The 23,341-nt window shown below is 43.6% G+C and overlaps 1 protein-coding gene across 1 annotated transcript; it reads left to right on the forward strand.

The window, feature by feature from the left end:
• Positions 1–6,911: 6,911 nt before the first annotated feature.
• Positions 6,912–23,257, forward strand: vps37a (VPS37A subunit of ESCRT-I). The gene is made up of 12 exons (XM_079651499.1): positions 6,912–7,372; positions 8,663–8,737; positions 9,238–9,355; positions 18,972–19,075; positions 19,448–19,661; positions 20,279–20,349; positions 20,535–20,662; positions 20,771–20,829; positions 20,940–21,008; positions 21,399–21,542; positions 21,659–21,747; positions 21,968–23,257. The coding sequence occupies exons 1-11, from the start codon at positions 7,266–7,268 to the stop codon at positions 21,737–21,739; spliced, it is 1,170 nt and encodes a 389-aa protein (XP_079507625.1). The 5' UTR covers positions 6,912–7,265; the 3' UTR covers positions 21,740–21,747; positions 21,968–23,257.
• Positions 23,258–23,341: the final 84 nt, after the last annotated feature.

Raw genomic sequence — 23,341 nt, forward strand, 5'->3', positions numbered from 1 at the left:
CAACAAGATCCTCTTCACACCAATACAATACAGCTAACGAGGTCTGTCCCTCTAACTGCCTCACAGAAACTAGCTAAACTCCCCAACTATTCTTCAGGTGCTAGTTACGGCGGGTACGTACGCACTTAATACCGTAATCTCGACGAAGTGACCAGCAAACCGGCAACTCCACCTACAGCCTCGGTGTGCTCCCGAGCTAATAGCTCTAACCACTTTCACACCACACTAACAACCCCCCCTACGACCTCCAAGGAAGACCGTACTAAACCTAACAGGGACAGAAACCACGGTAACTAACATGACTGTGTTCATACTCGCTGCCACACATTCCCCCTGCAATAAAAACTGCAAAACACTTACCCCCGTAACACTACTCCCAAAAAATCAGCCGCACTCAGCGACAACAGGTGTGCGAAATCCGTCCCCACAACGGACATCCATTATCAAACGTTCCCATGTCCAAAGCAACGAGCCCCCATATGTTACAACCCGGCTCCTGGGCTGCGACAAAAAGCAGGGAGGTGAGACGAGGGGTAAGAATAACACAATAGTTTATTCTTAATTAACAAATAACTCCATGGAACCAGCAACAGGTCCCAGAGGCTGGCACAGAGAGAGTGCCCAGAGGAGTGAGAGTGCGACGTATCCAGCTTGGCTCCCCTTGTAGGCTTCCAGCAGGTGTAGCTCATCCGGCAGGGGTAGCTCATCAGGAAATTGCCTGCCCCACAGCACCGGATCCTGTAACAGAGAGACCACGGATTGCCTAGTGGTGTGGAGGGGTCGTCACACCTGTAACCTATATCTGTATGCGATCAAAGGAGTTATTAAACCTAATAACTTGAAGCCTGTTTCCGACTCCTATTGTCGAACGTTACAGTATTATATTATTGACTCAATAATATAATACATGACTTTGAGAGTAGGCAATCTAGGCATATTAACAACATTTATTAAACACATTTATCACGGCGACGGTGTACTGAGATTATTATTATTATTTATTTATTTTTTGCTGGGGGCCCTTAGTGGCTGTGGGGCCCTACGCGGCCGCTTATGTCGCTTAATGGGTCGGGCCGGCTCTGCCAGAAGGATAGCATGGACTTCATCTTCAAGTCAAGGTAAGACCACCATTTTATTAAAAAAGGGATCTTACTAAGAGAGAACAATCCAATATTTAAACAATAAAATTACATTTTTAGCATCAGACTAAAAAAGCTTTTATAATAATAATAATAATAATCCTTATATTTATTATAGCGCTTTATCAATGACTCTCAAAGCGCTTTACAAATACACATTACATATACAGATCATACATACATGTAATGGTCATCTACTGTTTTTTGAAAATAATAGAATAGAGAGGTGAGGTCACGCCCATCTACTTCCGGTCCATGGGACCTTATTTCGGAAAAATTATGTAATGAAGTCAATGGAGAGAGAAAACTTATCTTTCGACCCCGTTTGAATTGTGCCATGAATTACACATATGTTTGTCAATCTTAAAAAATCATTTCCATGTCAAAAAAGTCACAGTGTGTCTTAAAACTGTTGAAATATAAGACTATGAAAAATACGCAACTAGAAAGACTACAAATCTGCATGCTGGCTCTTACGGATCCGACTAACTCCCCTTGTGTGTATGTACAGCTCTCAACATGCCCAGACTTGTAGTGATTTTCACCTCTTTTAATACTTTCCGCCTCATTCTGAAAGAAAGAAGTGAAATGTGCCAACGTGAAGGCCGTCTTGGTGTGTTGTGCGCGAGACGGGAGATGTAGTTCATTGAGCGTTTCACACAACAAAATGTGTTACTTCACTTCATTTTTTTTTTTTACTTGCAAAATTATCTTTTAAATTGACAAACATCATATGTGTAATTTGTGGCACAATTTAAATGGGATCGAAAGATAATCTTTATCTCTCCATTGACTAGAGTGGCGAAGTCACGCCCACTTACTTCCGCATCATGGGACCTTATTCCGAAAAAATAATACATTGAAGTCAATGGAGAGAGAAAACTTATCTTTTGATCCCGTTTGAATTGCGCCATGAATTACACATATGTTGTTTGTCAATCTTAAAAAATCATTTCCATGTCAAAAAATTCAAAGTTTGTCTTAAAACTGTTGAAATATAAGACTATGAAAAATACGCAACTAGAAAGACTACAAATCCCAGAGTCTCGTAAGTGCTTTCATAACTAATGTATTCCCTCCAGATAGCTAAAAATACATTTACTTACTGTACTTACTTACTTTAACAAGTACTTTGGTGCTTTGTACCAGGTTGTTATCATACCAGTAATAGTACTTCTTGCTCGTTCTCAACTAAAACAAAACACGAGAGTGTACCTTGTTAGCTAATGTTAGCTAGCTGACATTAACGTTACACATTACACTCCTGTTACTCACCGAAACCTTGTAAAGCCGGTCCCGCATGCTGGCTCTTACGGAACCGACTAACTCCCCTTTTTCGTATGTACAGCTCTCAACATGCCCAGACTTGTAGGGATTTTCACCTCTTTTAATACTTTTCGCCTCATTCTGAAAGAGAGAGGTGAAATGTACCAACGTGACGGCCATCTTGGTGTTGGTGACGTGTGCAAGACCAGAGTTGTAGTTCATTGAGCGCTTCAAACAAAGAAATGTGTAACTTCACAGTTTTACGACACATTTTAATTTTTTTGACTTGCAAAATTATCTTTTAAATTGACAAACATCATATGTGTAATCCGTGGCACAATTCAAACAGAATCGAAAGATAATATTTCTCTCCCCATTGACTTCAATACATTATTTTTCCGATATAAGGTCCCATGGAGGTCCACCGGAAGGGGAGGGACTTCGCCACTCTATACATAATTTTTCCGAAATAAGGTCCCATGGAGGTCCACCGGAAGGGGAGGGGCTTCGCCACTCTATTTTGATTTCGGTCAAAATATAATATTTGTAAACCTGAAGAGTCAGTGCCAGTGCCTCGCCAGCCATGAACCGACATGCACAGACATTTGGAGGGGCTATTGCTCTAAACTGGAAAAAGGGCTTCCCCCCGAAAAAAAATATAAGACCAAAAGGATTATTACATTAATTAATTTGAACAGTAATTCACATCATCATCTCATAACAAAAATAAGCTAAGGGAACTACTTGCATTCGGTGACTTGATTTTTAAAAGGAAAACCAGGGACATTTTTTGTTCTGCAGTCCATATCTCATTAAAATATCTAATGTTAGTGGCTAAAGAAAAAATGGGGACAATTAAATGTAGTTTGACCATTGTAACTGCTGTGCAGACTGATAAAATAGGGCTTCTATTATTACCTTAAATAAACTCACAAATTAATGGAACCAGTTCAATACGCATTATTCATATTCTTATCATTCTTTATGAGCGCAGTAACGGTAAGGTATCTAATTACTTATTTATTTAGTAGTCCATAACTTAATAACACAGATGGTCAAACTAAAGTAGAGACATGGCAGAAGTCCTACAATGAAGCGGGAAATTGAAGGGTTCACCTGTGAGAGGGTGATCAAGAAAAGAGAGAGAGCGGTCAGGGAGTTTACCATGGATGTTTAATAGGAGTTTACGGAGCAGATGAAAAGACACAGAAAGACAGAATCACAATAACAAGTATATGTAGGTGTTTTTTTGTAAATAACCGACGGTGTCAAGAGGAAGTAAAGTCCCTGCCATGAGAAAACTAAAAATCAATTTTCCAAAATCTGACACTAGAGGTGGTCTTAACGCACCGGCACCAATATATTAGCCTATAATACATATTATATATATAACACGTAACATGTGTAATAATCACACACTTAGCGATATAGAACATAAATAATAAAAACGTAGGCCTACCTGGTTTAAAACACGTTTGTTGTCAAGCTAACTTCCCTCCTTCCACCTTTGAATTCCATGCCGTCACAGTAACCCATCCTATACAATTAACCATTGTTGCTCTCTACCATCCACCAGGCGCCTTGGGGGACTTCTTGGAGGAGTTAGATAATCTCCTCTCACACATCCCTGAAACTGGCCCTCCCGCTGTACTTCTCTGAGACTTCAACCTCCAGACAGGGAAGATAGACGAACTAACATCTCTGTTAACCATCTTTGCTTTCTCACTGTCTCCATCCCCACCAACTCATAAAGCTGGCAATGTCCTTGATCTCATGTTCTCAAGGAACTGCACTGCTTCTAACCTCTCTGTAAACCCGCTTCAAACATCCGATCACTTCTTCATTTCATTCTCTTTACCCCTTTCCAAACATAACAAACTAATCTCTTCTCATCCTGCACCTGTCTGCCGTAACCTCCGTTCCCTCTCCCCATCTACCTTTGCCTCATCGGTGCTCTCAGCCCTCCCTTCCTCTGACTCGTTCCAACTCCTGCCTCCAAACTCTGGTGCAGAAAATCTCCTCTCTACTCTCTCATCCTCTCTGGACTCTCTCTGACCTCTCACATCTCGGCAGGCTCGTCAGTCCCCTCCTGCTCCCTGGCTAAATGACGCACTGCGTGCTAATAGAACCATCCTTCGGGCAGCAGAGCGGAAATGGTGGAAATCCAAACACCATGACGACCTCCTAACCTATCAGGCTCTCCTCTCCTCTTTCTCTGCTTCGATCTCTCAGGCAAAAAGCACTTTCTTTCAAGATAAGATCCAATCTTTCTATTCCAATCCCACAAAACTATTTTCTATCTTCTCCACCCTCTTGAACCCCCCCAAAGCCCCTTCCCCCTCCTCCCTTCTGTCAAGCGACTTTGTTAACTACTTTGAAAAAAAGGTTGATGATATTCGCTCTTCTTTTTCTGACTCACCTTTACTCACCGCTGGACCACCAGACCCTCCCTTCACCCACACACTATCCTCCTTTTCCTCTCTCTCTCCAAGTGAGGTTCTTACCCTCATTACCTCTGCCCGCCCTACCACCTGTCCTCTGGACCCTATCCCCTCAAACCTTGTTCAGACTATCGCTCCTGATATTCTACCGTTTCTCGCCCATTTCATCAATACTTCTCTAACTTCTGGTCACTTTCCAAACAGTCTCAAGGAGGCAAGAGTAAACCCTCTCCTAAAGAAATCCACTATCAAACCGTCTGATGTTATAAACTACAGGCCTGTCTCTCTCCTCCCGTTCCTGTCTAAAACACTTGAACGCGCTGTCTTTAAACAACTCTCCTGTTATCTCCATCAGAACAACCTTCTGGATCCGCACCATTCTGGTTTCAAGACAGGTCACTCTGCAGAAACTGCTCTCCTTGCTGTCTCTGAGGAACTGCACACTGCCAAAGCAGCATCCCTGCTTGTCTAGCTGACATCTCTCAGTGGACGTCTGCTCATCACCTCAACACCTCACCTTGACAAGGCTGAACTGCTTTTCCTTCCGGGGAAAAGATTGTCCCACTCTTGAACTAACAATCAACATCGGCACCTCTGTTATTTCCCCAACTCAGACTGCAAAGAATCTGGGTGTGATCCTAGATAACAAACTGTCCTTCACTGCAAACATCGCTGCTACAACCTGCTGCTGCAGATACACACTTTACAACATCAGGAGGATACGTCCCCAGCTGTCCCAGAAAGCAACGCTGATTCTGACCCAGGCTCTCGTCATCTCACGCCTAGACTTCAACTCCCTCCTGGCTGGTCTACCTGCATGTGCCATCCGACCTCTGCAGCTCATCCAGAATGCAACGGCTCGTCTGGTCTTCAACCTTCCAAAATGTTCCCACACCACTCCGCTCCTCCGCTCACTTCACTGGCTTCCAGTAATTGCTAGAATCCACTTCAAAACAATGGTACTTGCATACCATGCTGCGAATGGATCTGGCCCTTCCTACATCCAGGACATGGTTGAACTGTACACCCCAGCATGTGCACTTTGCTCTGCATCAGCCAAACGACTCGCTGCACCCTCGCTGCGAGGGGGACCCAAGTTCCCATCAGCAAAAACACGTGGGTTTGCTATCCTGGCTCCAAAATGGTGGAATGAGCTCCCCATTGAAATCAGGACAGCAGATAGCTTGCACATCTTCCGGCGCAGACTGAAAACTCATCTCTTTCGACTCCACTTCGAGCGATAGAATTACTAACAAATAACTGCTAACAGAGCACTTATATACTAATAAAGGACTGGCGTATCTACAGCCAGTTGAGTAGCACTTGAAATGTGTGGCTCTATGAAACCTGATGTACTTATATGATTCTGTTTTCTTCAAGGTTGTATCTTCCTGGTCGACTGTACTTATTGTAAGTCGCTTTGGATAAAAAAAAAAGAACTGAAACGAGTTCTTCATTCAAAATGTTGCGGAAAGAAGAAGAAGAAGAAGAAGAAGAAGAAGAAGAAGAAGAAGAAGAAGAAGAAGAAGAAGAAGAAGAAGAAGTGGAAGAAGAATGAAGCTGGTGTGTTTCCCGCAGCGAGACACTACAATACTAATTGTGGGCTTATCATGTTGATTCGACCACAACAGAAAGAGAAAAAAAACCTCTCGCTCTCTCCAGAGGGGCAGGTCAGCCAAAAAGGGAAAAGGGGCCGTTGCCCGGGCAACAATAGGCCGTAGGCTACCTGTGCACGTCCCTGATCCTCACTGCAAGTCACTGCAGAAGCTTTTATAGACATCTACGTTTTTTGTGCCACACCACTTTCGTACATTTAAAAACGCCTCTTATTCTCTTAACTAATAACGTTATCTGCACTATATTTCTGCTGTTGTAATAATGTAAACTTCCCCGTTGCGTGAAAAATAAAGGAATTCAGAGTTGTATTATAATAAAACTCCAGAAAGGAATGGTTAATAGGGAAACACGCTTTTAAAATGATGCTCTTTTCGTTTTGAATCATTACATCATTAAAAAAAAATTCAACTTAAATCTTGAAAACAGGAAGTGGCGTTTTACGCAGAATTGCTGCGTCACGTATACGTAATAAATTGAACAAGCTTCTGCTGCCCGAAGGTTGTTTTCTTCCTTCAGCTTTATTTATCTCTCACTTCAGTACTACTAATGACAACGCTGAACGTATATGAAAACGCTTGGAGATAACACGGAATTTACGTTTTAATCGACAAAAATAAGGACATGCCATCAGACTTTGTAACGTAACTACAAAGTAAACCCCATTTGGACAACAAACAGAGTCGCTAGTCAGACAGCTAACAGGGGTTAGCGCCACAGATCACCACACTCTCACTTTCTCTTCATCTGTAGCCGGCCTGTACATCCTGTCACCGAGATCAGTCCGTGGTTTCTCCAGTAGAGGATGAACTGGCTCTTCCCCCTGTCCAAAGGCTCCGGACCTCTCCCTCTGAACAGCCTACAGCAACAGAGACAGCGGCAGATCGAGTCTCTCAAAGCCGCTCACCCCAGGTGAAGTGAATGGCGCCCTGTCACAACAGACCCCGATGCTGCTGGTTAGCTTGTTGACTGTGTCGTTATATATGGTCAATAGAAGGTTTCTTGGTCACTTTAATAACATTAAAGTTGGTTGATTAAACATGTTAACTAGGTTTACTGCCAGTAGCTGTTTACTTAGCCTAGCTAGCCACCGAGCTCACAGTTGAATCGTAAGAAAGACGTTATGCTAACAAATAATAAAGCTTGTAGTCTCGTTTTACCCTAAATGTGTAATTGTGAGTATGTTAATGTACCATTAGTATACCCAAGAATGTACGTGAAACCACAACCACGGCTTTGACATGCCCCGGTGTGGTCTTTGAGCGGCTAATGTTTGCTAACTCAAAGCTAACTAACTAGCTGTGCTAGCTCGCTAGTTAATCAAGTCAGCCTGTCACAGTTCCAGTGTCTATATTTAGGGATGATGACACGTGTTGTGGCTCGCTGGTCCTGTGATCATTCCGGTGTTTACCGCGCATGCAGTTTTAGGAGGAGCTAGCTTGTTAGACGTGAAGATTAAAGTCTTAAAGCCTTTGTGTACTCCATATCTTGGTGACAAATAGCTGTGTCTTTCTCCTCAGTTGGACAACAACTGCCAGCAAACAGTTCTGAGTGCATTTCTTCATCTCAGTGTAATCTCACTTCTGATGTAGAGTATGTGTGTGAAATTCATAAATGAGATTAGACACACTTTGTGATCGCTATGTAGCTCATGGGATTTCAGAGGCCTTAACAGCTAATGTGTTATTTTAAGTAATACATTGAAAGGTACAGTCTTTTACTCCTTAAAATACAGTGTACAGGTGTCGGTGTAAAGCAACGGCTTCTTAACATACATTTGTCTTATTTAGGGCTAAATTATTTGCTGTAAAGTAAACTATGATGTATAGAATGTTGAAAAATCTGATAGTTATCCTGATATGGATATCAACTTGCTAGCCATGATTGCAGTAAACAGTAAATCAATAACATAACATAACAGACACTAACAGCGGTTGAATGTTACAGGTGGAACATCCTGTGGTGGTAATCCAATTAGACAAATTAATTCTGGGATTAACATTACAATACATTTGCTTCTACATTTTGTTACAATGTTGTTTTGCTCAGAAGTCAGTGTTATTGGGTGAGAATGGGCGTTGAAGCCCTCTCTTTATGTATCTATTTGTCACCAAACCAGAGTAATGTTCATAAAAATTGATGGAGGACGTCCATTTTTTTATGTACTGATCATGATTACTAATTATGTATTCTTCCCAATAGCCTCGCAGAGATCCAGAAGGATGTGGAGTACAGAATACCATTCACTGTCAACAACTCGACCATTAGTGTCAATGTGTAAGTATAAGTTTTAGATACGTACGACAGGCTTCGGTTAGAAAACTAATCAACAAATTAATCTGTAAATTGAATGGAATATTGAAATAAGCTATTTTAGTTGGTTAAAAGTTGTATTCCCTTTTATAATAATTGCCCTACTTCGCAACAACCATGTACACTTGCATGCATTGCAACTAATACACATAATGATTTAAGAATGTTGTTTGACAACTCAGTTCTCTTGAGTGGTGAAAGCGAATAAAAGGAAGGATGGTTGGAAAAGAAAGTCAAGTAAAGCAGTAAAGGGCATTTAGCTCTCATTTGCTTTAGTCCTCTTACATAATGAAGTGTTCTAGTTTTGTTTGCTAATGAGAGCTGTTCACAAAGAAATAGACCTTTACCATATTACCCTCCCGTGATGTTCAGGCTTTTGACTTAAGAACACAGAGCTGGGCAATATACTCACACTTCTTACTTGTTATATATGCTGTTATTATGATTCATTTTCTTTACTCTAGACTGCTGCCTCCTCAGTTCCCCCAGGAGAAGCCGGTGGTTAGTGTCTACCCCCCTGTTGGTCATCATTTAGTCGATGGTAACAATGGCACCATGATAACCAGCCCCCTCATAGCTAATGTAAGTAGGTATTTCGGTTTCAAAAGGTGCTTCCAGGAATGTTTGATCTCTCCTGTTGATTAATTGTAGTATTTGTAGTACAAGGTTATGTGACATAAAAGTGGGCTGACATTATTTTGACAGCTGACACTCAGTAACAATGACCTAATGTAATAGTGGGCAATGTTAATACAAGCCCATTAATGAAACACCGCAAAGGGACTCTAAGGGAAAATAATTACTCAAAGCTGTGTCGCAAATATTTTAATTTGACTCGAACTGAAATGATTGAGTCAAAGGAAAATAGTTTTTGCTGATGAGCGGCAGTTTATGTCTTGTATTTATGATTCCTTCATAATGCAGGTTTTTGATCATCTTTGTCTATCCAGCATTGAGTTGTCTCCTCAACATCTCAGCCACTATCTCTCATTTTGTACCAAAACCAGAAGAAGGGCTAATCCAGGTTCATCAGTGTTTACTCTTGCAAATAGGGCCAAAACAGCAAATACAAAACCTGATTATAAAAGAGATACTTAAAAATATCCTTAAAATATGCCAGCTATAGTTAAAGCACAGATCAACTGAGAACTATAGGTTACTTACGTAACCCCAGTTCTCAGAGTAACATGAAGTGAGATGTCTCACTATGGGATGCGCCTCAACGCGTATGCAAACAGAAGCATCAATCTCATTAAGCCAATCCTGATTGGCTGGTGATCTTGACGTCTACGTCAGGGAATCCACCCACCCTTTAAGTAGCTTGCGCTACGTTGCAGCGTCATTCAAAATAAGCACCTCTTCTCGCTTCGCCTTAGCAAGAAGGGCCGTCTGGTGAGAAATCTCACTTCATGTTACTCTGAGAACTCGGGTTACGTAAGTAACCTATAGTTCTCATTCATAACACTCCGTTTGATGCTTCACTATGGGATATTGAAACTCCCGTATTGCTAGACATGCTTATCTCGAAAATCACCAAACAACCAGAACTTAACAGGTAGAACCCTGTCTCAACACGGGGTCCAGCACTGTGCGGGCCACACTTGGAGCAGAGACATCTAGCCTGTAAAAGCGGACAAAAGTGAGCGGTGAGGACCAGCTCGCTGCTGCACAAATGTCTTGGATGGAAACATCCTTGAACAAAGCCCAGGATGTAGCCAGTCCACGAGTAGAATGAGCATGCAGGCCCGTTGGTGCCTGCGAACCCTGACTCGTATAAGCCAGAGCAATCGCTTCCACAATCCAGTGGGAGAGCCGTTGCCTGGTAACGGGCTTGCCCTTATGAGGGTTAGCCCAGGATACAAAGAGTTGGTCATTGCATCAAAACTCTTATGACCTGTCCATATAGGTGCGTAAAGCACGGACTGGGCACAGTAAATTCGGCCTCAGAGGAACACAGCGCCGGAGGAAATGCCTCAATGTCAATGGGGGTACATGAGCTAACCACCTTAGGTACAAAGGCAGGGTTGGGCTTCAGCAACACTCTCGTTTGCCCCGGGGCAAACTGAGTGCATGAAAGATGTAGAGAGAGCGCATGAATGTCACTGACTCGCTTGGCAGGTGCCAGAGCCAGTAACAACACTGTCTTCAGTGACAGGTGTTTCATGTCAGCTTCTTCCAGGGGTTCAAATGGAGGCCGAGTGAGCCCATCTAAAACCACTGCCAAGTCCCATAAGGGCACCAGTGACCTGGAAACAGGGAGGAGCCTGCGAACCCTTTTCATAAAACGGCAGACCAAGGGATGTTGGCTAGCCGTCTTTCCCTCAAAGCCCACATGGCATGCAGCAATAGCAGCCAGGTACACTTTGATCGTAGAGAAAGCTCTGTGTTTATCAATCAGGTCCTCTAGAAATGATAGAATCACCCCGACAGGACACTGAAAAGAGATGTGTCCCTTTTTTGAAGGCACCACTCCTCGAACACCCTCCACTTACAGTCATAGAGAGACCTGGTGGAGGAATCTCTTGCACTCTGAATCGTGTTTATCACCTTCTGAGGGAGCCCCACTGTATTCAGGTTATACCACTCACGGGCCAGGCCCATAGTGCCAAGCGCTCTGGGTGTGGGTGAAAAATCGTCCCCCCCGCCTGAGACAGTATGTCCCTGCATAGCGGGAGCTGCCACGGCTGGCCGCACAGCAGCTGATATATCTCCGCCAGCCAGTACATTGCAGGCCAGTGTGGAGCTATTAGGATCAGTGTGTGGCGTTGTTATCTCACTCTGGCCAGAGTTGGGGGTATCAGAGCCAGGGGTGGGAACGCGTACAGGAGGACCGGAGGCCAAACGTGCGCGAGTCTCTTGTGTTGTCTGTCCTCACGAGGACATGATGTCCTCTGAGAAAAGGCAGAAAGCGTTTCAGGGTGAGGAACACCGCTAAAAGCTCAAGATAATTTATGTGTGACCATTGGAGGTCTCTGCTCCAGAGACCCCTCACAGGTCGACCTTCGTATATACCCCCCCAGCCCGTCAGACATGTGTCTGTGGTGACCACCTTCCGCGATAGGACAGCACCCATAGGCACGCCCCGTACTAGAAAAGTCGGGTGCAGCCAGTGGCGCAGTGCCATTACGCATTTCATAGTGACCATCACTCTCCGCGCGCCATGACGCGTGGGGTCCAGTCTGAGGGCAGCTACCCAGCGCTGAAACTCCCTCATGTGTAAGCGTCCCAGTCGTACCACCAGGATGGCTGACGCCATGAGCCCCAGTAAACGCAGACATGATCTAAAGCAGGGGTGTCAAACTCATTTTAGCTCAGGGGCCACATGGAGGAAAATCTATTCCCAAGTGGGCCGGAGCGGTAAAATCATAGCATAATAACAAAAAAATGACGACAACTTCAGATTGTTTTCTTTGTTTAAGTTTAGTGAACTTTAGTGCAATAACAGTACAAGCACATTTAGACTTGGCGTATCAACAAAAAGCCATACAACAACATTAAGTCATATACTGGGAATGAACAAAATACAAAAACTCTTCTCAAATAACTAATTTGTCATTTTAACATATTAATCCTGTACTAACTCACCAAATGATTGAGACAAATTGAGGTAGAAACTTTTCAAGAGGGTTGAGTTACTTACTTCCTGCCTTGTAGGCTACATTACTTATTGATAAATAAAAGCTGTGCAATGCATGAACAATTTCAACAAACCTAACTTATGAACTGAAGTTACTGTCATTATTACAGTAAATCACACACTGTTCACTTTCTTTCAATCTGCACAGAAGACAATCATTTTTTAGATAACTATATCAGGGTGCAGTGTCTTATGCAGCATTTTAAGTTGGGTTACCCACTGTTGTTTTTGCTCCTGAAACCTGGCATCTTTTAGCTTTCACAAGTGCATCAATATCAGGGGTCAAAGCCTGAGTGGCAGCCAATTTCAGGATGTCATTTAAGTGCTTGTGCGTGAGCCTTGAGCGCAGCTTTGTTTTATTGATGCTCATTACAGAGAAAACTTGCTCACAAATATACGTGGTTCCAAACATGCACAACACTTTTGCAGCAAGGGCTGTCAAGTTGGGGTAACCTGGCAAAAGATACTGATAAAATGTGTCTAAGCCAGCTGCAGCAAATTTCCCCTTCAAATCTGAGTCACACTGCAAGTCTATTATTTCAAGTTGAATGTTGACGGGCAGATCAGAGGCATTCGCGGTGAATGGCGAGCAGAAAACTTTGAAGTCTTTCTCCAGTTCACCAAAAATCTGAAAGCGTTGCTCAAACTCCCGCAATAGTCCTATTAGTTTATCTTTGAACCGCTTCATGTCTGCGACATGTTGGGTATCGCACACATTTTTCAGACAAGGAAAGTGCGCTGCATCACCTCCCGCGAGCTGCGTCTCCCACAATGACAGCTTCAACTTGAACGCACATACGCTGTCATAATACTGCGTTACAACTTTGTTGCGCCCCTGCAGCATTGTGTTCAAGTTATTCAAGTGCTCTGTAACATCCACCATGAACGCAAGATCCTGCATCCATTCTTTGGACTTAAATTCTAACACTGGTCTGCCTTTTTGTTTCATGAATTGTTCAATTTCCTCTCGTAAATCAAAGAAACGCCTCAGCACAATGCCTCGGCTTAACCATCTTACCTCGGTGTGGTAAGGCAGGCCGTAGTTGTGGTCTTTATCTCTGAGAAGGTTGTCAAACTGACGGTGATTCAAGCCTCTTGATCGGATGAAATTAACAGTTTGGACGACCACCTTCATGACGTTATCCATCTTTAATGACTTGCAACACAATGCCTCCTGGTGCAAAATACAGTGAAAAGTCCAAAAATCACGTCCTCCATTTGCAGTCTGCACTTTTTCCCTGAATTTCGTCACAACACCTGCTTTTTTCCCGATCATTGAAGGCGCACCGTCTGTAGCCACGCTGACAGCGCGTGACCAGTCCACTCCGACTCTGTCCAGGGCACCCTCGAGTGTGTTGAAAATATCAGCCGCTGTCGTGGTATCCGTCATCGGCACCAACTCCACAAACTCCTCGGTTACGGTCAAAGTATCATCAACTCCGCGGATGAATATGGCCAGTTGCGCAACATCTGTAATGTCCGTGCTTTCATCAATTGCAACTGAAAACGCAATAAACGACTTAACTTTGCGCTTCAATTGGCTGTCCAAATCCTCCGAAAGATCAGAAATCCTGTGTGCAACTGTGTTTCTTGTCAGGCTGATATTTTCAAAAGCTTGACGCTTTTCAGGGCACACAATCTCTGCAGCTGTCAGCATGCATGTCTTCACAAATTCACCCTCGCTAAATGGTTTTGAAGCCACTGCAATTTCATTAGCAATAAGGTAGCTGGCTTTCACTGCAGCATCGCCGATTTCTCGGCTATGAGTAAACACAGACTGCTGTTTTTTCAGACCCGCCAGCAATTCCTTCACCTTTTCGCTTCTCTGTTTTCCTTTCAAGTTATCATATTTGTCGGCATGTTGAGTCTCATAGTGGCGACGAAGGTTATATTCTTTCAGCACTGAAACGTGCTGCGAACAAACCAAACACACGGGTTTCCCATTCACTTCCGTGAATAAATAGGAGGATGACCATTTTTCTTGGAAAACTCTGCACTCTGTGTCCACTTTTCTCTTTTTTGATAGCGACATTTTGGGGAGTGAGGAAGCCAAGCACGATAGACTGTAAACACAGGATTACTTCCTCAGCCCCGTTATACATAGTTTGCTCGCTTCACATAATTGCTATTGCGACACCCAGTGGACACATTTAGAACAGCAGTTTCTTTCATTGAAAAATTGCAGCTCTTTTTATTTTTTATACTTTCCAAAATCATCTCGCGGGCCGGATTAAACTTGTTCACGGGCCTGATCCGGCCCGCGGGCCGTACGTTTGACACCCCTGATCTAAAGAGAACATATTTGCGTGGCTGGAAATGAGCGGGGCAAGCCCTGAAGGCTTTCACTCTCTCTGCTGACAGGCGGGCTGTAAAGGGCACCGAATTCAGGCGTAGGCCCAGGAAGAGTACAGTCTGGGCTGGGGACAACATGCTCTTTTCTGTGTTTATTACGAAACCCAGGTCGAGCAGGTGTTTTACAAGGACATTCGTCTGCGTAATAGCCTCTTGCTCCGACTGTGCGAGAAGGAGCCAATCGTCCAGATAAGTTGCCAGGCGAATACCCTGTTGTCTCAACGGGGCTATCGCGGCTTCCGTACACCGTACAAACACTCGTGGGCTGAGAGACAGACCGAAGGGAAGTACTCTGTACTCGTAACAGACACCCTGAAAGGCGAACCTCAGATAATTCCTATGTGGATAATATACTGGGATGTGGAAATACGCGTCTTTCAGGTCGACTGATGTGAACTAGTGGTGCACGATAATTATCGGGCCGATAATTATCGGTCCGATATTAGGAATTATGACGTCATCCCGATAAACCCGATAAAAGTATTAACAGCCCCGATAATATACAATATATGTTTTGGGTAAAAAAAAAGAAAAAAATACTGCGGTGTGGGTGGATTGGGATGAGGGGCGCTTGTTTTTCACTCTGCTCCTCCCGTTTTGCCAGTACTGTGGTATTAGTGGTTTAGGAAGAGGGGAGTTTTTCACAAATCCAGCGCTCCCTAACTCATGCCTGCCTAAATGCTGTGCGGCCGTGAAGCCAGGACAGTAAACAAACATGTCATCGGTAGTATGGGACTATTTCAAAGTTTCAGAGTTAGATAGTTCGCTTTCTATTTGTATTAACAAATGCAATGCAGAAGTTCCACGAGGAGGGAAGAACGGCAATGAGCTATAATACTTCCAACCTGATTAGTCACCTGAAACATCGCCATCGCTACGATGGTGTGTTAAAAGCGTACAAAGACGCCTGCGCTGCTAAACTAGCGGCGAATCCAAAGTCAGCTGCAAAGGCACCGGGGCTTTTACCTATCGACGAGGCTTTTGAAAAAGGCAAGAAGTTTGCCATAGACGACCCCAGGGCTAAAACGAGGAAAAAACTACAGGTACATTTCATATATATATATATAATATTATTATCGGTTATCGGTATCGGTCTTGAAAAGCAGGAAGTTATCGGTATCGGTTTCAAAAAACCAATATCATGCATCCCTAATGTGAACCAATCGTTTTGGCGCACGAGACGCAACAGAGACGTGTGAGTGAGCATTCTGAATTTGTATCTTTTGAGATATTTGTTCAGAGCCCTCAAATCTAGTATAGGCCGAATTCCGGGGCCGTTGAAGGCGGTGGCGGGAGGACCCTTCAGGGAAGACAAAGCCGGAGAGCCTCATCCTCCTTCTTTTTGGATTCACAGCGCTGTTGCATTGAAGCCAGAGCGGTGCCAAATATGCCCTCGGGAACAATAGGCATGTCCAAGACGTCCTCTTTTTCCCGGTCTGGAAGGTTCGTCAGGTTAAGCCACCTGGCTCTCTCCTGTACCACCATTATCCCCAGCGTTTTGCCCGTGGCTTGGACTGCACAGCGCTGCACACGGAGGCAAATGTCCGTGATCGCTGTGATTTAGTCCCACACGGCAGGCTCAGGTTTGTTCGTCATGTCCTCGCAGAGCTCCGCCTGGTAGGCGGTCAGCAGCGAAGAGACATTGAGCGCCCTGGCGGACAAAGCTGCGGCTTTATAGGCTCGTTCGGTCATTGCTGACTGGAAACAGTCTGCCTTTGCCGGCAACGTGGGGTTCCTACTCGGTGCCGAAGCCAGCCGCGGTTGGAGGTGGGCTGCCACCAGCGGCTCCATTGGCGGCATGCGGAGCAGGCCGAGCTTCTCCATGTCCTCAAAGTCCAAAGAGGAGGCACCCTGGATTGGGGCCTTGTAGCTAAAAGGGCGGTCTCTCCACGAGACCGACACCTCATCCAGCGTCTCTGGAAAGATTGGGAGAAGCTGCCTCTTCATCCTCGCTGCTTGGGGCAGCGGGAGCCGCAGCTTGACACAGCGCGGGGCTCCGCTCTCGCGGCTCTCGCCGCCGCCAGGCCCCAGCCTGACACGGCACGGGGCTCCGACACAGCGTGGGGCTCCGACACAGCGTGGGGCTCAACCTCCGCTGCGGTCGTCACCATGTCTCGATTGCCGGCCGGCGAATCAACAGACATGAAGAGGTCCTGTCCCAACAGGCTAGCTTGGTGCGCTAGCCGTCGGCGGAGGCTCTTGGTGGTGAAGCGGGCACAATGCCCGCACGAACCGGGGGTATTGATAGCCTCCTGGGCGTGTTCCAGCCCAAGGCAGGACGAACAGACCTGGTGTGAGTCCGTGCTCGAAATCTTAAACCCGCAGCCGCAGAGCCGAGTCTCCGAGCCTCCGTCTCCTCCGTTGTGAGGGAGAGAAGGGTCCATCCTCGTTAGCCGGGGTGTCGGCGTGGAGGGACAAACTAGTAACAGGTATGTTACCGTTTGAAAGAAAAAATCAAAACCTTATCGTTATTCCGAAAGAAAAAACGGCGTGGCAGATTTCAATATTAACTGGTGCGTTAATATTCAATTCAATCTTCTTGCAAAGCAAGAGTAGCCGGCAAGCGCCCGTCGACCGAAAGTTAACTTGTGGTTCAGTCTGTGGACAGTTAAGCTGGCCCGGCTACTGATATTTTGAGATGTGCTCCGAAGCGAGAAGAGGTGTTTGAATGACGCTGCGACGTAGCGCAAGCTACTTAAAGGCCCAGTGAAGTGTGCACCTGTGCATGATCTGTTATGCTAATACATATAGTAATGACCAAAATTGTCCATTGGAACCCATATCAAAAAATGTTGGAATAGCAACAAATTTGACGAGTTTTGAATTTTCCGGGGAAATCTGCAGTCGACCTTCGCCTTCGTGGGCATGGCTTGCGATCTACTGCGTGACGTCACGAGATGGACGCCGCTGCACTGTTTACATTCACCACCGTTCGTTTTTTCTCTTTTTCAAAGTCGAATTTCTCAACGTTTTTGAGCTAGTATTTTCCTGGAAAGTGTGTCGGAGTCGACTGGAAGTGATTTCCAATCGAGAAAACCTGACAATGGAGGCGACAGTGAAGAAAGAGGGATGAAAAACACAGGGGAAACGATGCATTGCCGCTGGCTGTAGTAATGTCAAGTCTGCCGAAGTGGCGATGTTTCTGTTCCCAAAAGATGAAGGTGAGCCTGGCTGGGGTCATTGTTTCGTAGATTATTTGATTGATCATGATAAATAAAGGCCAGTGGTCGATTCGAGAGAGAGAGAAAGAGAGACTGACAGAGTTACAGGGTTGTTGTTAGCATCTGGTGCTAGCTCGGAGCTAACGGAGATTAGCTGTTTCAACAATAAGGAGAGGGAGAGTGCTCTCCTGTGGGACTGAGAGAGATAACGTCAGCTCAGGGAGGTAAACTGTAGCCTAAGTTATCTCAGTGGGTTTGGTCATCTATGTAAACAAATATTTCCATCTATGTAATATTAGTTGTATAAAATAGGTTAAGAAATCATTCCAATGTTTTTTGATTATTGAAATATATGTTTCATATGAGTGTTGAGAGCTGTATCCATAAATCTCTTAATGTTGCCCTCAAAGTGCACCAGATTGATCACTTTCCTCATCTATCCTGTCCGAAAAGCTGTCCAAATCAATCATTTCTCTCACACTAGTATCACTTTCCAGAGTCTCCGCCATGTTTACAATCGCAACTGGGTACATCTTGTGACGCCACTATCGTCTGCAACTTCCGTTAGGCTCAGACGGCAAAATTAATAATTCATTAATTCATTAATTATGAATTATTAAAAATTATTTTAGCCATGAACAGGCACAATGATATGTAAGGAATGAAACTGCCATTTCATTTTGGTGCAAAAACATGCACTTCACTGGGCCTTTAAAGGGTGAGTGGATTCCCTGACGTAGACGACAAGATCACCAGCCAATCAGGATTGGCTTAATGAGATTGATGCTTCTGTTTGCATACGCGTTGAGGCGCATCCCATAGTGAGACATCGAACGGAGTGTTATGAATGAGAACTCTGATTAGCAGATGCATGTAAACATGGGTTTTCAAGCCCTCTTCTGGTTTATCCGAATAACATCAACTTGTTTTAATTTCTTCTCTCCGTGCCTCATACTCTAAATAAAGAATATCCACTTTTTGGGTTTTTTATAATTGTTCTTCTTCTTGTCTGTGTTTTTTAATACTCCAAATGTCTTTGTGTGTTTAGTTTGGGATGCACTCAGATCTGGGTAAGGTCATTCAGAGTCTGCTGGACGAGTTCTGGAAGAGTCCTCCTGCCTTGATGTCCAGCAGCACTGCTGGCTTTCCATAGTGAGTTTCCTCTTACATTCATGCACACTTGTCAAGTCTTTTCTCATTACTGCAATACAACAAATGTGTTTTGCTGCTCTGAGTATTATTACAGACAAATTGTAGTTATGTTTTAATTTGGGCAGTGCAGAAGAAAGCAGCTCTAAAAACGATTTGGTCCTTAAGGGAAATTTGGCACGATATCGTATGTTTTTTTCACTTCCAGAGATATTAATTGAAAGTTGATTTCCTAAAACATGTCTGAGGCATGTGTGCTTTCTCCATAATAATCACAATTAAAACGTTCTGTCCAATGGTTTCCTAATATCCCAAGTTTCTTGATGCTGATGAATAAAATAAAACTGATATTTTTCTCCCGGTTTTGCCAAGCAGTATGTACAAGCAGTCAAGCATGGCGCCTTACCCCACTCAGGCTTACCAATATGGGCCCCGCCACGTTGGCCCCAGCCACACTCCGCCTCCCGGCCCAGCCCCAGCTCTTATGCCTCATCCAGGAGTCGATAGTGCCCATGGGCAGCCTCGAGCTCCAGCCCCATACGGACTGATATCTGACCTGCAATTGCCTGTTCCTACTGGAGACTCAGAGGTATGCTGATAATGGATAGTGAACATTAGTGGGTTGATAACATACAGAATGTGTTTAATAGGTACAGCTACACTGTAGCTTTTTTTGCAAATGACAATAAACCTTTGACCTTAAATACATTGAAACAAATACCGTAATTTTCGGACTAAAAGCCGCGCCTTTTTCCCCATTTTTCGACGCTGCGGTTTATATAACGGTGCGGCTAATCTATGGATTTTTACAGCTAACGGCTTGCACCTTTAACTCTATGGGCTCTATGGCCGGTCCGCGGACCCCCACCTTTAAGCGGCGGGTTCCAGCAGGAAAAGCTGGAGGCCGGAAAAGAGTGAGACAGGTAGCGCGCAAAAGTAAAAGTGGAACCGAGAGAGTTATGCCGCTGCTGCGGCTTATATTCAGGTGCGCCTTATAGTCCGAAAATTACGGTACTTAAAGTGAGTGGTAAAACAACACTGTCTTAAACATTGACACTCTTAAAACCCATAATGTTCCAAGCAGAGTTTTCAGTTTGGTTATCTTTCCCGGTAACTGATAGGTCTGGTACAGACAAAGCTGGGATCGACATTGACATAAATGCATTGGACAATGAGATTTGCTGATACCACTGCTGTCTGTTTCAGGCTGGACTGAACGGACACATGTACAGGATGCCTGAGATTCCTGAGTCTTTTCCTGAACTCTGTGACTTGAAGTAAAGTATTCCCAAATATTTTCAAATCAAAACATAGTTTATAATATGAATTGAGTCATTGTGTAAGCAAGTCATCATTTTTGTTTTTGTTGCACCCATACAGTACTTAATGTATTTGTTCTTGTCCTCTCACTTCCTGCTCTACATTTACCCATCTTTACCGCCTTTGCTGTATCCCACCCTAGTGGGACACAGTTGTCGGACATGTCTGAAAACGAGGACATGTTACTGGAGTTCTTTGTGACTTTGCCACAACTGAAACAGGTGACCAGTGATAAAGAAGAGCTGGTCACCAATATTGTGGACATGGCTAGTAAGTTCCTCTTCTCGACCTGGACAGGAGGTCTTAATGGTCAATCATGACAAACTGTTTACATTTAGTTGAGCGTTACAAAGAGTTCTGCGTTTCTCTCCTTTACAGAGAAAAATCTTCAGATGGAGCCACAGCTGGACGGAAGAAGACAAGAAATGCTCTACAAGGTCAGATATTACATCCAGTCTACTCTGTTCCCTATGTTAAACAGACACAAACAAATACCACTTTCATGATATTTTCTTCTATCTTATGTATGTTTTGTATCTGTTAACAGTACGAAATGCTGACTCAGATGAAGTCTGCCTTTGAATCAAGGATGCAGATACAGCATGAACTCAGTGAGGTAAGATCATACTGTGGTTTGATTTATGAAAGCTTTTGAGTGCAGATGCACCTTTTTGTGTTAAATCTGCTCAATTTGTATTTGTATTATATTGATGTCTCAAAACTGAACATTGGGGTTGTTCCTGGAATTGTAGCAGTACTGCTGTTTAGCTTGAAATGAAACCACATGCCAACATCCGTCTTCTACCAGACATAAGCACTTGTTCTGAGGATGCTCTTTGATGTGATCATGCTGTCCGACCACATTGGTTTTACATTATCAAGAAACTGAAGGAGGGAATATTAAAGATTTTAAAGAAACCAACCCAAACATTGATGAAAGACTGCCCTGAAAAGTCCCGTCTTTCAGTTTCTTACTTTTGTCTTTTCCTCCTTTATACCCCTTTAGAGTTGCAGTCTAAGTACTCTACAGGCTCGGCTAAAAATTGCGGCCCACCAAGCTGAGGAGGAGTCAGAGGAGACGGCTGAAAACTTCCTGGAGGGACGTACGGACATAGACGAATTCCTCACCAGCTTTATGGATAAGAGAACGGTGAGAAGTGCATTACGTGTGTGAAAATGGTCCTGATTTATTGTGTATTTGGGTCTGAATGTGATCAGAAGTGCAATATATAAAGTTGTATTGACTGCTTTTGTATTATTCCACAGCTCTGCCACAGCAGAAGGGCCAAAGAGGAAAAGCTGCAACATTCGCTTAACACACATGGACAGTTTCCTACCAGCCACTAGAACACAAGGTGCAACACAAACACATGTTCACCAATTACAAGTGTTATCACTGAACAAAACACTGTACCAAGGCTGTAACACCCCAACAGTAATTTGTGTCTTTGTGAAGTGGAACTGGGGATTTTCAGTTGACAGTTTCAGAACAGACAGCCCTCTTGCTTTCCTCCATTTTTATGAGAAACAATTTGTTGTCAATATTTCGTAACATCTTTTCTTTTTTCTCATCAGGTTGAAGATTTCCCAGCTAACTGCTGCCAACTTGAGGGATAAAGACATTTTAGGGGGAAAAGCACACTAAGTCAACAATGGGCAATTGAGAAATAGGAATACGGTGATGGCAGGAGTGGGCTAAAAAACGAGAAATTGACTGTGCCCAGACTTGGGCTTAAAATACTGTTGAAGTTGGATTGTGTGAAAACAAGATGGAGATGCTATTGAGTCACCACCAGAAGACAAAACTGGGAGTGACACTTGCCTCGCTTTTCCAACCACATTACTAAGGATTGATCACACTGTGGATAATTTCTATTGCACATGCTGTTCGTCAAGTTTTGACTTGACCGTTATGACGAAGAGTTTATTTTTCTGATTTTCTATCACCTGCAACTGATTAGAGTGGTTGCATGTGAACACGGGAATTCCAATCTGGCATTTTTTTTTTTTCTTGCAGTCAGCAAGTAAAATTCACTATAAAATGATTGTTAAAATTCTAATGTTGGTGTCTGTACTTCCTCTCTGAGATCATTGTCAAGTCCTTGCTTTGATATCACAGAAAGGTCCTACTTGACAGAGAGAAGAACAACCTGTGATCTACTGTTTACATTGGATTGGTGGTTTTCGACATTTAAATGAAACTCAAAAGTAGCATTGTCACTTTAACATCATCAGTTACTGGCATTCCTCATTTTGTAACTTGAAAAAACTATTTAAGATCGTACAACAAAAAAAGAAGCAAGGACTGGGCAGTGTTGTCAGAAGAGCTTACAAGTTTAAAATGCGTATGCATTTTAGACTGTTTGATTCTTTATCAGGTTGTGGGGTCCCCTCAAGTAATGAACACAGCCATGATATCAGTGTGCTTGCACAAACATTAATACTTTGATTAAACTTTCCAAGGCAATACTCTGATTTACATATTATTAACATCATAACCGTTTTAAGCTGAGGCTGAAATTCAGAGAACAGTAAACCATATAAACGGTTTGATTACACGTATACCTTCTGCTCTTACAATGAATCGAGTTATTTGTGTTCATGTAAACATACTGATCATGACGGGCACCATGATGATAACCCAACAATTTTGGCGATCTTTTGAACCTGACATTTTTTGGGAAAAGCCTCAGATTTTGGAAAATGCTGGGGAATATTAGGTTAAATGCTGCAGTAAAATGCAATGACATTGGATACTGTATTTAAATAATGTTAATAATAGGCTTTATTGTAATCAAAGACTTCGACACCTTGTATTATATGTTCTTATTTAATTTGTTAGAGTAATAAAGCATTTAGAATAAATCGTGTTTCTTTTTCTTGCTGATTTACAAGTGTTAATGAACATTTTCCAGTTTAAATGTATGAAGCTACCATATCACAATGACC

Source organism: Notothenia rossii (genome assembly GCF_949606895.1).
Source record: "Notothenia rossii genome assembly, chromosome: 1".
NCBI classification, from domain to species: domain Eukaryota; kingdom Metazoa; phylum Chordata; class Actinopteri; order Perciformes; family Nototheniidae; genus Notothenia; species Notothenia rossii.